This window comes from Triturus cristatus, chromosome 2_1, assembly GCF_964204655.1.
Source record: "Triturus cristatus chromosome 2_1, aTriCri1.1, whole genome shotgun sequence".
In the NCBI taxonomy this organism is placed as follows: Eukaryota; Metazoa; Chordata; class Amphibia; order Caudata; family Salamandridae; genus Triturus; species Triturus cristatus.
The window spans coordinates 631,507,404-631,521,307 of NC_140581.1; the positions used below are offsets into that span (position 1 = coordinate 631,507,404).

Consider the following 13,904-nt stretch of genomic DNA (forward strand, 5'->3'; position numbering starts at 1 on the left):
CCCTGACAACAGGAACTCCGGTTTGTCTACTGGGAACCAACGGAAAGACAAAGAAGAGCAGTCCCCACGGGAACTGAGGACTTTACCACTACTTGGCGCAAAACCCTTCAGTGCTGCTGCACTGACCTGACTCGTCCAAAAGCTGAACATCTCCCAAAGCTGCGGAGGACCGCCCAGCAACCTCGAAAGCCAAGCAGCATCTCCCTTGTGGTTGAGCAGCCATCCTCCTGCATCTGCAGGCACCAAAAGCATCTGTCCATTAACCCAAGCTGTTGGCCATCGGGCCCACCAAAGGAGCAGCGCGGTAGTGGAGGAGTGTGGCTCAATGGTTAGAGTGGCAGACCCTGAAGCAGAGTTCTGGCCAGGGACCAGGGTTCGATTCCCGCCTCGGCGGGGCTCGGGCTCAATTTCATCAGACCTGTCTATTCTTGCCTCGGTGCCTATTCTAATCACGGGCCCCACGCTGCAACTCTGGGCAATAGCTTGCTTAGCCTCCACACCGGCCCCAACAGCGCTAAGGATGCCTGGCTTCACCCTGGGGGTGCCCAGGAGTGGACACTTCACAGGGAAAGCCAGGAGGGGTTCCACAGCGGTATGAGTATCAGCGCCAGGAAACCGCAAAGGCGACACCGCAAGGTGGCCGTCTGGTGACAGTGCGCTCTATAAGTACCTTGACATTTACATTTAGTAGGAGGTCCTTGAGGCTCTAAGAACTCAGCCCTGTCGCTTTGGCAAGTTTATAGATACAAGACCCTCCAGGAGCCCCTCTGCACGAATATCCTAACTACTGAGGCACTTGTGCCCACCAAGGCTTGTTTGTATCCAGTCCGGACACCATCACTCACAAAGACTTACCTACATGTCGAGGGACTTTGAGAGAGGTGAGCTCCACATTAAGAGTGGCCCTGCTGTGTTGCTTTTCCCTCCTCTGCAGGTATACCAAGAACTGTGAGAGCCTCCAATGCTAAAGTGGCCCATCAGCCAGCACATCTGCACCGGAGCCCCACAGCCCCACAGCCCGAGTACGTGTCTTCTGCCTGTGTTCCCTTGGCCTAGGAGTCTCCACGAGCTGAATCCCCCTTTGCTTTCCACTGGACTTGTCTCCAAGTCCCAATTTTGCAGACTCTGCTGTTTTGAAAGGTCTCTATAAACTATGACAGATAACCGAGCTCAGAGGCAATGATCGTGGCAAGCACCTCTGCACCCTAACACACCAGGGCAGGAAATCGCAAACTGCTGGTGGTAATTTGGACCTTGGCCCCCAAGCACCTTAAGTCCTAAAGGGTACCCTCTACAACCATTTGCAACTACCGGGGTGCAGTACATGTCTTTTTCTTTAATAGGATAACATTACTGTGTTCGAGGCTCATTCCTCAAATCTGAGAGCTTTGTTATTCAACTGTTTTGCGAAAAAACAATAGCAAACTAAAGTTCTTACCTGATCCCGAATATCTGGTGTCTGAATACCATTTAAAATATAGTGTTATTTTTCTTCAGTGGCCTCAGATGTCTTATTGAATGTTTCTCATTTATTGACTTTGCGTGTTGAACAATTGCTCAACACTCCACTCTGGTAAGATTAACTGCTCAACCACACTACCACAAATAAAGCACTGTGCGATTGTTAAAACAAGCCCCTGTAAGCCAATCAGGATCCCCTGGACTTTCTGCAAAGTGTGCCTTGTTTTGGTACACTGCATAGAATGGCAGCTTCCTACATCAGACACATGCCAGGGAGCAACGTGGGCATCTCTGCACCAAGCACTACTGCCTAGACATTCAGGTCCGTCGGGACAGGCGATATGCCCGGTCGGTCGTGCAGGACTTTTTGGTATGAAATGGTTTCACAGATCCACCTCCGGGAAGGTATTGCTTGGGTGTCTATATTAAGGAGAGGAATCTGCGGCTAGAAGTCTCTATCAGATGGACAAATTTCTAGGGATAGTGTTTTTCCCCCTTTCAGGGCTCTAGTTTTCAATACCAGTGATCAGTGTTCTTCATGGCGCCGCACTCCCGTCGTGAAAAGTTGCATAAAGAAACTGAGGTCAGTACACTGGGATGGTGCTGGTATAGGCCGTGCACACGTGTGGACCCAAACAAAGCCACCCGCCGGCGATCAGGGTTATTGCTCACAAACAATTTACAGATCCAGTCTGACGCTTAGGAATAAATCTAAGGTAAGGAATCTGTGCCTATATAGAGTCGCTACCAGATAAGGCATTACCGAAGGTAAGCAACTTGTTCTTCTGGAACGCCACTCTCTTTTTGACTGTGTCTTACTGACCACAAATTGAGTTTTCAGATAGTGGGCTAGGACATTGTTCTGGCACACCCCACTCCCAAAATCCTTCCACTTGAACACTATAGACTTTAAGCTGTGTTACGACTGCAGGAAACTGATGTTTGGTACAGACCTAAATGATGTCTGCCGGTGTTGTCTAAAGTCCAAGCATGACTTGAAGCTCTTCAGTAAATGCTCCTTGATGCTCCTCAGGAAGTGCAAGCCAAAGCTATCTCGTCACAGAGTACAAGAAAAAAGGCAAGCAGTTAGAAGCTATGCAATTGACACTTGAAGGATATGACTCCCTCCCTATCGTCTGACCCTATACCCAGCCCGCTGCAGGCGGAGGCCTTCAAGTAGGCCATGCTGCAACTGTTCCAAATGATTCCAGGCCCCTCTGGAGTGTCTTTGGAGCACATGGATATGCCAGGGCCCCAAGTTAGACTACTGCTGGCGCCGATTGACTCTGTTGGGCTCCTGCTCAGCCCTCAGCTGGTACTGGCCAACAACTCCACACCTTTGCTGAAGGCCATGTTTCATCCAGTCTTACCCTGGCCTCCGCTCCAGCTGCGCAGACTCCGGAATCCACTCCAATACCCATTTCAGATTCTAAGCTGACTTCATCCCAACCTGGTCTGTGTCTCATTATGAAATAACTAACACCCTACCCTGCCTGTGGTCTGGGAGGTCTTGACGACAGTACTACAGGTGGCTAGAGACTTGATTTCCATTGGATTTAGTCATTCTCCAGGGCTTTGAGAATGTTTGTCTTGATGATGATGAGGTCGCTAATTTACTCCCTTTTGATGATACTGATTCAGGCATGTACTTGGACTCCCCACGGGGGGCTATATAGACAAGAGTGCGTCCTTTGCAGTATTAGTCTGTAAAGCCACAGAAATGTTGTGCCCTGAGTTGTCCACAGTGTGGCAATTAATATCATACATCTTGGCCCTGCGACTTCTGAGCACTTTAAGCCTTTTAATGGGGCTCTAACAGAAGATTTGATGATGCCATAGTCTAAGCTGTGCTTCTGGTCTCCCAGTGCGTCTCACTGTAGCTAGAAATCACAAGCCTGCTCATAGGGGCCCTGCTCTTCTGACCCAGTGACCGACTCCTCTTGGAGCTTTATGGTCCAGGCTTCTGCTATCATGGTCATCTTTGTGTTCCCCACTGCCCCACCGGACAAAGAAGTAAAGTGCTTTGACACCTTTGAAAAGAAGGTTTTCTCATTTGCTAGTTTTCTATCAAGAACTGTCTGATAGGATGTGTACATACACTTCCTTGGATATGGCCTGCCAAATCTTACCTGCTGATCCTGAAAAAGTCAGTAATGTGTTCTCACAAACGATCCATGATGGACTTGATGTAGCTAAGCACATATTAAGGATTGTTCTGGACACAACAGACTGTGTGCATTGCACTATTCTGGTGATCATACCACATGCAGGAATCCCTTATGGATATGCCATTTGGCTGCTCCAGGTTTTTGGGAGAAAAAGCTGATTGTGGGTTGCACCGTTCCAAAGACATTCCTTGAATTCGCTATTTCTAGTTCACCAACACCACCAAACAGCAAGGACAACAATATCCTTTCACCTTTTCACCCAACACTTCTACAGCCAAGCCTCTGCGATTCTCCCCTCTGATAGTCATGGACAGTTGATAGAGGGAGGGCAGAACACGTTTTTATTTGCTTGGCTGGCAAGTCGTTCTCTCTTACCAGTTGATGTTGCCGGTTGCTCTGGTTAGTTACTTCCTTCCTGTTGAGCTGGCCCCTCCCGTTCTTCTTATTTTACTTCAGATGTCAGCAGACCATGCTTTTATCATTGCCAAGAAGGTTAAATTGCTGTTGACCAAGGAGCCGTAGAAAATTTCCAGAAGTGTGGAAAGGTGGGTAGTTTTACTACCCGTACTTTTTAGTGCCCAGAAAAGACTGTGGAAGGGCAAGTTTAAGATGTTTACTCTCACCTGGGTCCTCTCTGTCTGGGACCTATTGCACTGGATGGTGTTTTAAAAATTTATGGCGTCTACTTTAAGTTGTCTGTCCTGCAGTTCCACAGACGCTTCCTTTGGTTTATCGTAGGGTCAGACACTTTAATTTTACCATCGTAGGCTTCTGCCTCAGGTTGCAACTCGCTTGTTTACAAAGGTGATGGCAGTTATTGCCCATATTCATGTCAAGGATACACATATTATCGTACTTTGTTGACTGACTTTCGAAAGCAGGTGCTCCTCAGTGTTGTGCACCAACTACAAGCTACTCCCTTGCTGCTCTTCTTCCTTCCTGAGGTACTCATCAATGATCAAAAATACCACCTCCAACCAACAGAGATGATTGTCTTCATAGGGGCCATCCTGGACATGGTGACTTCCAGGGCCTTTCCACCCCCTCATTGAGTCTAGGACATTGAGGTTATAAACCTTATGTGTTTGGCACACTTCTGTGTTCTGACACGTATAGATCTGAGGCTTTTTGGCCTTGAAACTTAGTGCATCCTACAGGTTCCCCGTGTAGGTTGGCATCCATGAGCTCTGTAGTGGAAGCTCTGCCTGCAGTCGGCTCACTAGTCCAACAGCATTGTTTTCTCGGATGAGCCAGCCTGGGATCTTCACTGGTGCCTGACAGAAGTCTGGGAGGAGGGAGTGTTCATGGCCAACCCAATCCTGGCCGATTTTGGCCCTGAGAACCCTTTCCCTTGTGCCTGGCCAAAATTAAAAAAGGGAAGCCCTCCTGGAGATATTAATAGCCCAAGGGACCCCATCCTCGAGGGCCGGTTCCTGCTATGTCCCGGGGTGCCCACCCCCAGGGCATATCGCTTTCCCTCTTCGCACTGGCGCAAGGAGGGGGGACACATATTCTCCTCACCTAAAAAAATGCGGTGGGCACCAGGGAATGGGTTCCCTGGGGCCAAAATCAGCCTGGGGAGGGGGGCTGTCTGTCCCCTCTCGGATTGGCTACCTTTAAGGGTTTGACCACAGTTATGGGTAACTTTAGAGTTTAGGGATCAGTAAAGGAAGGTAATGAGTAAATTAAGAAAATGTGGGTTTGGAGGGGTTTTTCTTCATAAAGGAATAATATATATCATATTATGTTACTTACTTTAAATATACTTACTGGCGTGGCAGTGACATTCGTTGTAATGTCATACAACCGCCTGGGCAAATTTAAAACTTTTTTGTCTTTATCCTCACTGGGACTGTTGTAATCTGTGTACGGTTGCTAACATTAAGATTGATTCCAGTGAGTTGCATGTCTGCAAAAGAAAATAACATATAAACCTATACAACCATGCAGATCTTATTTTTCTTGTTGGGTTTTTCATATTTTGTTTTCCTCATTGGTCCTCTTGAATAGTTTGATTTATTAGTAACGGTTTTCATGATGTAAGAGTAATGTTCCTGCATGTTTGTTAAACAATGATGCTTCTCTTAAAGGACTGCAATAGGAGTTTTATTCTGAGAAGTCGTTCCATTTGCAGGCCGAGGACAGCAGCATTGAAAGCTTTTGCCGGTGTCCTTTTTCCATAAACAGCATTCAGGAATGTAACACATTTTGTTTTATTTTTAAAGGAATCCAAGGATGAACAGTGGAAACGTGCAATGGATTATCAAAACTTTGTCAGTGAACTCAACTACATGACTCAGATTGTTATTATGCTATATGAGGATCCAAACAAGGTAGTTAAATCAAAAATATATTGTACATAAATATGCAAATAAATAGTCCTAAAACATTTATTCAATGGAGGTAAATAAAGATGCTTAATTTATTACCATTGAAAACTGATGGTAGATATTGCCATAGCACTCTCAGTACATTATAACTACAGTTTTTCATTATTGCCTCAATGAACACACCATGAACCAATGACCCCTAAACATTTCCTTGCACAATTTGCTCAGACTGTAAAATAATCCAACAGAAGATTAAATACTGAACATACAATAAACCTTTATTTATTTTATTATAATTCTTTATGTGACATCCTACCCTACGACGGGTCCAAAAAACAGAGGTGTACATTTTTATTCCAAACCTTCAAATGCTTTTTTGAAGTATCTTTCTTCCCTTCTCTCTCCTACAGCTCGATGCTTTCCAGTAACATTAAGCTACTGCACTATCTTGCCTGTTAGCAGTGTAAACGTTCCTATTTGGCCTCATGGCTTTGCTGCCTCGGAGCTTGCTGGTCATTGACATTTCTGGATGCCTTTAGTCTATCCACAGAGTGAATTTTCACATTTATCACAAATTCGGATTCCTTAATTGGTGTATCTAGATATGGCTAATTTGGGGCATTAGGAAAGTATTTAAATATACTTGCATTGTCATGGCATAACTTTGCCATACATTTTACCTAGTCTTTCTCAATGTGGTATAGGTTTCAGGGTAGCGGTATCATTGGTTGCTTTTAATCCCAATTCAAGATTTAATGGGTCAGTGGGGGTTTGCTGATCCAGATGCATCGTGATTCTCACAAAACTGTTTTCTGCTACACAAAGAATTCACACTTACAGCAGTGCCAAGCTCTGCACCCTGCAGCGAAAATTCTACAAAATTAGATTTGCATATTTTGCAAACAGAAAAATATTATCAATGTAATCATTACCTAAAAGTATAAATATTGTAAATTCCCTCTAGCTGTGCATTTTGTTAAAGTGGATGTTGATTTTTCTTTTGTACTTCTCCCACCCATATTACATTATTTTAGTCTGAATTCATATCAACGTCTTGCTCACACAATTAGTAACAATTACTCTAATAGTTGGTACAGAAAATTCTCAGTTTAGTTTTTGAAAGACTAGAGATGCTAAATTACATCTTCTTTCAAAGAATAACAAATCCCTTCTCAGAAAATGGTCTCAAATTATTGGCTAATTTAAGTTGATATACTGTAATATGTTTGTATAATTCTGGTCTTATAAAAAGGAAACGCAATTTATGCTAAAATACTCTTTTGGTTCTAAAATATTAGTTGCTTCCTAGCAAAAGCTTATGCATTATGCATATGAGAATGGCACATGTTATTTTGTTGCTTGTTAATTTTACGGGCTTTACCTGAAAATCATTTGTATTTAAATACTGGTGTGAGTGATAAATGGATACCTTCAAAATTAAAAGCTATGAATTGTTTCTTCTCCATTATTGTTTGTAATGTTGGTTCCCTCTTGCTACGTTTCCGATAGACTTGACCAATATATGACATAAATTCACAGGATTAAAGAATTTATTCTTTTAATTTTTAGGATCTTTCTTCAGAGGAGCGTTTTCATGTTGAGTTACACTTCAGCCCAGGAGCCAAAGGTTGTGAAGAAGATAAAAATTTGCCTTCTGGTTTTGGATATAGGCCAGCTTCACGTGAGGTATTTTTGTAATTACCACTTGAGCTATATTAGGGCAGTCTCAGGTCATCAGCAGACTAAAGGTATGGTCATGCCTTTTAGTGGAAACGTTCATTATAGAGTTAAGAGGCCTGTGAAACCAGTGTCAGCAAGGTGCTCTGGAATTCTGGTTGCAGGGAAAGGCATCAGTGTGAGCAGGCAGCGTTTCACTTTGTGCACAAGCCGACACAATAGGGAATCACTACAATTACATTCTCTAAATCCATCTAGTTTGCTAATGACCTAGATGCAATTTAATACATGCTATAGTTATAGCTAAGGTATAACTATAATGGCTAAACCTTAATCTTTCCAGGATGCCCTTGTGCTTATATAAAATTATACTACAAGAGCTTTTATTTAAATTACATATTCTCTCTTGCATACTGCCTTTCTTTTTAGATTACTACTATGTTAGCGTCTTCATTTCACCAAGTTCAGAAACTGGGCATTTCTGATAATTCTAACCGCAGATCCCTCACCTTGTGAAAACCCCTGGTGCCAGACTAGGTCCGGAGATTTCGCTTCAGCAATTACCTTGTGCATTGGTAGGCGGTGTTGTGCGCTCCTTGTCAAAAGTTGGGGTCCCTTCGTAGTTGTCATCTCTATGTACCAGTGTCAATTCCTTTGTCTCTGCATCTTCCAATGCAAATCTGGGGCTGGCTCCCACAAATACTGTTAGGCTTGCTAGACATTTTTCTTCAAACCTTTTCCTAGTGTGCAAGGGATATGTCCCTTCTTTAAAGGACAGGGTTAATGCCTTGTAAGTCTTGCCACAAATAGATCCTGGTAATGGACCATTACAAGGTCTCTCTCTGGTGTCAGGGCTCCTCACACAGTTACGCGAGAAGTGCACGAAGATAAATCATTAAGGGATCGCTAAGCCAAGCTATACATTGCTGAACTTCAACAAAAAGTTAGTAAGGTCTTGCCATGCTCTGAATCGAGGACACTGACGCATTCATTTCCAAGGTCGATCCCGTGATTTATCTAGTTTGTGCTAGTCATCCGGTAAATCAAAGAAGAAGCAGTACAAGAAACCCAAGAAAGGTTCACCTTTGTTCCGCTACTCCCACTAAGCAGAATCGCACGACGCTCCTTGTACTTCCAGGACGCAAACCCAGTGTCTGTCTTCAGAATCTGTTTTAGCCCTCGTTCCGATGCAGTTCGAGTTCCAATCAGAGCAAAGATTTCCGGGTTGCAATGTTGCAGCTATTTGGTGCCCTAGACGATCCCTCTGGAGTATGTACAGGCCCTAAAAATCTGAGGGGGCCTCCAGTCTATTGACTGTCGGCAGATATGTGTCAGACATAGACTGGGCCCCTCGATCTGCTTCGGGGTTCGTCACGCCTCTTGGATCGGTGCCACAACTAATGCCCAATAGGGTGAAAAGACCAATGCCGGAACTCTGTGTGTCCGTGCTGTTGCGGCTAGAGGGAAGTTGATGGTTCTTGACTCTGAAGTCAGTCTGTTGCAACTTCCACCAAAGTCCAGACCATTTGCACACATTAACCTACTGCGCTCATTATGTCTTGACTGACCTTGATGAAGACAACAGTCATGTTTATGATGAAAACCTCTTTCTGGCCCTACAAGATGCCAGTGGGCTAGATGCCTCCGCTCACACTTGCCTGTGATCCCCCTACTCATGCCCAGCCACTGCAGAGTCTGTCTCCTTTGTGATGGTGCGTAGTAGGGCAGCAGATGTCCTTTATTTACAGTTTCCCACTCTGAGGTCAAAACCAATGTCCTTCCAGATATCCTACAGCCATACAACAAAGAAGCCTCTCCTGCCATTTAATGAGACCCTGAATTAATTACTGATGGGCACCTGTGCAAAACCAGATTCTTGCTTGCCAGTAGACCACCAAATAGCAAGGAGATGCATACCTGCACCAGAAGATCCTGCCTTTGTCATCCAACACCCCACACCAGAAAGCCTGGTAGTTCCAGTATCTACAAGCAGGTTGAACACAAATGTGTTCTGACCACCCCACCTGGCAGTGACAAAATGCATGGAAACACTTGCAAAATGCAGGATCTACTCCATTCAGTAAACTTGTTTTTCACCCTGAGTAGCTACTCTCATGCATTGTGGGACATGGTGGTGGAGTTTTTGACAGCTGTCCTAGAAGACCTGAGAGTCTACCTCCAGCATGTCTTAAAGTGTGGGCAAGACGCTCCATAGTATGTCATTTGCTCGAACCAGCTGTCTTTATTCAAATCACCTTATGTGATGTGTTTTCTAAAAGGGCAGACCCATATACTCCCACCACCGCTATTTGTGATGCCTCAGTACGACCTCAATCTGGTTCTCATTTACCTCATATGCACTCCTTTTGAGTCTTTCTTTCCAGACATACTAGTGCTCAGGACTAAAGTAGCATTCCTCTCCAAAGTTGTCACGCCTTTCCACATAGGACAGTCAATTACCCTGCCAGTATTCCTAACCCCACCACATCCATCAAAGCAGGAAGAGACTGCACCGTCTGGACCCAAAGAGAACTCTGAGTTTTTACATTGATCAAACCATAGATCTTCGAGTGGACGATCAGATCTTTGTTGGGTTCTCTAGGGCCAAGAAAGGAAAGACTATGTAAAGGCAAACTAGCTCAAGATGGATTGTACTGTGCATCAAAATCTGCTATTGATTGACTAAGAAACAGCCTCCGGAAGGTCTAAGCTCTCATTATGCCAGGAGCAAAGACAGCAACCACTGTGCTGACATGTGACATGCCAGTCTTGGACATCTGCTATGCCACCATGTGGGTATCACTTCACACCTTCATGCAGCAGGGCAGCCAGGTCTGGCAGAAGGGACACTTTCCCCGATCTGTCCTATAGGATTCACTGGTCTGAGCCATTCCACAAACCAACACCGAGGGTGGAGGAGGTACTGCTTTGGTATTTATTCACAAGGTGAGGCATCAGTGGTTAGGATTATCCAACAGGAGAACACGTTGCTTACCTTTGGTAATACTCTTTCTGTTGGATACTCTAACTACAGATTCCTTGCCAACCCACCCTTTTCCCCGTTCTGTTGAATGGACTCGCCTAGTCCATGTTAATGAGCTTCCATCTTCAAGATCTGCAAACTGGCACAATTTAATTACTGAGGCTTATTTGGTAGGCGCAGATATTAGAGAAAAACTGACCTCAGCGCGCAGAGGTGAATACAATCTAGGGCCCATGTCATCTCCGAGTGTGACAGATCCAATGTGAAGCTGCACAATATGCGAGGCAATTGCTGAAGAAAATTCTTCGGATACAGTCTGGCTCCTAGGCTATTCACAAGGTGAGAAATCTGCAGTTAGAAAAGGCCTTGCAGAAGTTAAGTAACTTGTTCTTCATGTTTGAACTCAAGGGTAACTTGAGGTGTCTTCATAGCAATTTTGCTGTTGGTGTGTGTTTACATACATATACTTATATATTTTTACATACATATGCCCACATGCATAATATAAATGATATTGTACTTTATTTTTATCCAAACAAATTGTGCCTTTTCTTTCGAGAAGTATATGGAACTTTACCCACTTGTGCATAAAGCATTTTACTACCATGTTCTGCTTCATTGTGCTGGGCTTCAAGAACTTTACTAACTTGTGGCTCAGGCTAACTCCAGATCTGCACAGAGGACCATATACAATGTTTGATAAATACTGAGAGATCCCCCAAAGGTGTCCTCACTATATTCTTAAAGTTCCATTTAACCTCTTATTTATCCAGTATTAGGGGTGTCTTTCATAGATTCACATGCCTGAATCATTCCCCGTCGTCGGGACGGGAGCCTCCGGTACATAAAAAAGTAATGTCCTATAGACATACATAGAGAAAAATAGGCCTAAGGGCTTCTCCTTAGTGGCCTATCCTTGTCCTTATGTAAAAAGGACCAAACTCTCAGAGCCAGCCAATCAGCCATCACCTCCCTCTAGAACCTTCCTGGCAGGAGCCTCAGTCCCTCAGATTTTCTACCGCACGTTGTGCCAGGGAGTCTCCAGCCTGAGTTCTCCTCAGGATTTCTTTAAAACCAACTTGTTCACTTTTAAAAGTGACTTATTTCTTAAAGGACTTGAACAGAGATTGCTTCAGGCCACTTATCACTGCAGTGAGTGATTTATTTCTTCTAAATTCTGGCATGTCTGAATCCCAGAAGAAAGCCCTTTTCAGGGCCTGCTCTTCATGTGGGAAGAAGAGGCTACATGTGGACGACAAGCATGACCTCTGCCTATATTGCCTTTATCCTGACCACGTACCTAAGGACTGTAAAATATGTAGGTCTTTCCCTCACAAGACCTTGAGGGACAGAGAAGGTCGTCTGCTCATCTGGCTGGACAGGCTTAAGGACAGGGAGAGTGTGGTATCCTCAGAGGGAAGCTTTTCAAGGACCTCTGAAGTCTCCCTGAAGAGGCCGAGAGTGACGTCTCCTGGCCCCTCAGACACTCCTCCTATGAAGGCTCACAAGAAGTCTTCAGAGGCAAGATCTTCAAAATCTTCAGTGTCTGACAAGGATTCTCAGACTTTTAAGAAGCCTACCCAGTCGGCCAGCAAAATTGCGACAACCTCCTCAGCGCAAAAAAGAGTTGGGGCGCCAGGTTATGTCTCCACAGCGACGACAACTGTGTCAACGACGACAGCGTTGTCAGTCTTCTCGTCGACGACGACCACTCCTTCATCGTCGTCAGCAGGTACACCTATTTCATCTGTTATACTGCTAAAGCCGTCGTCGACGACGACATAGTCGATGAGGAGCCCCCCGTCGACGGGGAGGCATCGACGACAAATGAATCGTCGACTAGCGCATCGTCGACGAGGAAAACATCGTCGACGGGGACACCGTCGACGAAGGCCATGCCGTCGACGAGGGTATCGTCGACGGAGGAATCGTTGTCGACCATAGGTATTACTGAGCCATGGAAGAAATCCAAACTCGTAGAAACGTCTTCTATGACCCTACCACCGTCGACAACAACACGGACGACGGCAGGGCATCCTGCACAGGGTTCTGGATCTGGCAAACTGACTAGGAAACAGATTACACCAGAAACAACGTCTCCAAGTAAGGTGCAAACTCATTTGCCTATGGAGATTCTTCAGAGTGAGGAGTCTGAAGAAGAACTCCTGGATCAGGCTACTTCCCCTGCACGTCAAATGTCAGAGCACGGACGAAGAACAGGAGGAGATAAGCTGCCTGGAACACCCTTTCCGGGATCAGGTTCGCACGGAGGTCACCCCGATGGTATGCCTTCCCCTGTCAATTGTCAATGACCTCAAATACCTTATCCGGGACTACAAACAACGTTTCCCGGAATCACCGGCACTTGAGACAGGGGGCCCGACGCCTACTACAAATCCACCAACGACAGCCCCAAAACAGATACGGCCATCTACTCAGGTCCGCCAGGACATAGTGCCACCTCAGGTGATAGAGTCATCAGATGAGGAGGCTGAAGAAACGGAAGAGGGGGAAGTCCAGGAAGACCAGACGGATCACGATGAGGAGGAAGAGTATGTGGCATCCTCCCCAGCTTCACCGCAACCGCGCCAAGCAGATTCACCGCCAGTGGATATTGGCGGTTTCCATAGGATAGTGGAAAGAGCAGCGACGCGGTTTCATATGGTGATGGAATCGACTGAGACTGAGTGCTTCTTACATGACTTCAAGGAGCAGACAAAGAAGACAACGAAGTCGATCCCAATTATTGACTTTCTCTGGGACCAGGGAAAGAAACTGATGCTGACGCCGGCCTCTGTACCTGCGGTTGTTCCACGCCTGGATGAAAAGTACAAGGCTTCAACCACGGCGGCAGCTTGCCTTAATGAGCACCCGAAACCGGATTCGGTCGTAACCCAGGCGGCCCAGAAGAATTCTCGCAACCCTTCCTCTCCTCTGTCAGCCCCACCAGACAAGGAAGGCAGGAAGTTGGACACGATCGGTAAAAGGTTTTCTACGACATCGGCAATGACCATCAAGGTGGCCAACTCCATAGCCCTGTTAGGGCGTTATAACCGCCAGCTTTGGGAAGATATAGCCACATATATAGCGGAGCTGCCAAGCGCAGTTCAGGAGGAGGTCAAGGCACTACTTACTGAGGGCCAAACCTCGGCAGCCGAGATCATTGATTGTGCCATAGATGTGGCCATGACAGGCTTTCGTCAACTGGCTGGGGCTGCAGTCCTGCGCCGTCAGGGATGGCTTAAGGCAACATCGTTCAGGCAGGAAGTGCAGACGAAAGTGCTG

The 13,904-nt window shown here is 45.6% G+C and overlaps 1 protein-coding gene across 2 annotated transcripts in view; it reads left to right on the forward strand.

The window, feature by feature from the left end:
• The window catches only part of PPIP5K2 (diphosphoinositol pentakisphosphate kinase 2), a 1,583,220-nt gene that overhangs the window by 945,756 nt on the left and 623,560 nt on the right, over window positions 1-13,904 (forward strand). For both annotated transcript variants that reach the window (XM_085632565.1, XM_085632566.1), the window contains exons 22-23: window positions 5,855-5,962; window positions 7,529-7,645. In XM_085632565.1, coding sequence (XP_085488691.1) covers window positions 5,855-5,962; window positions 7,529-7,645 — 225 coding nt within the window. The remainder of the gene's footprint in view (window positions 1-5,854; window positions 5,963-7,528; window positions 7,646-13,904) is intronic.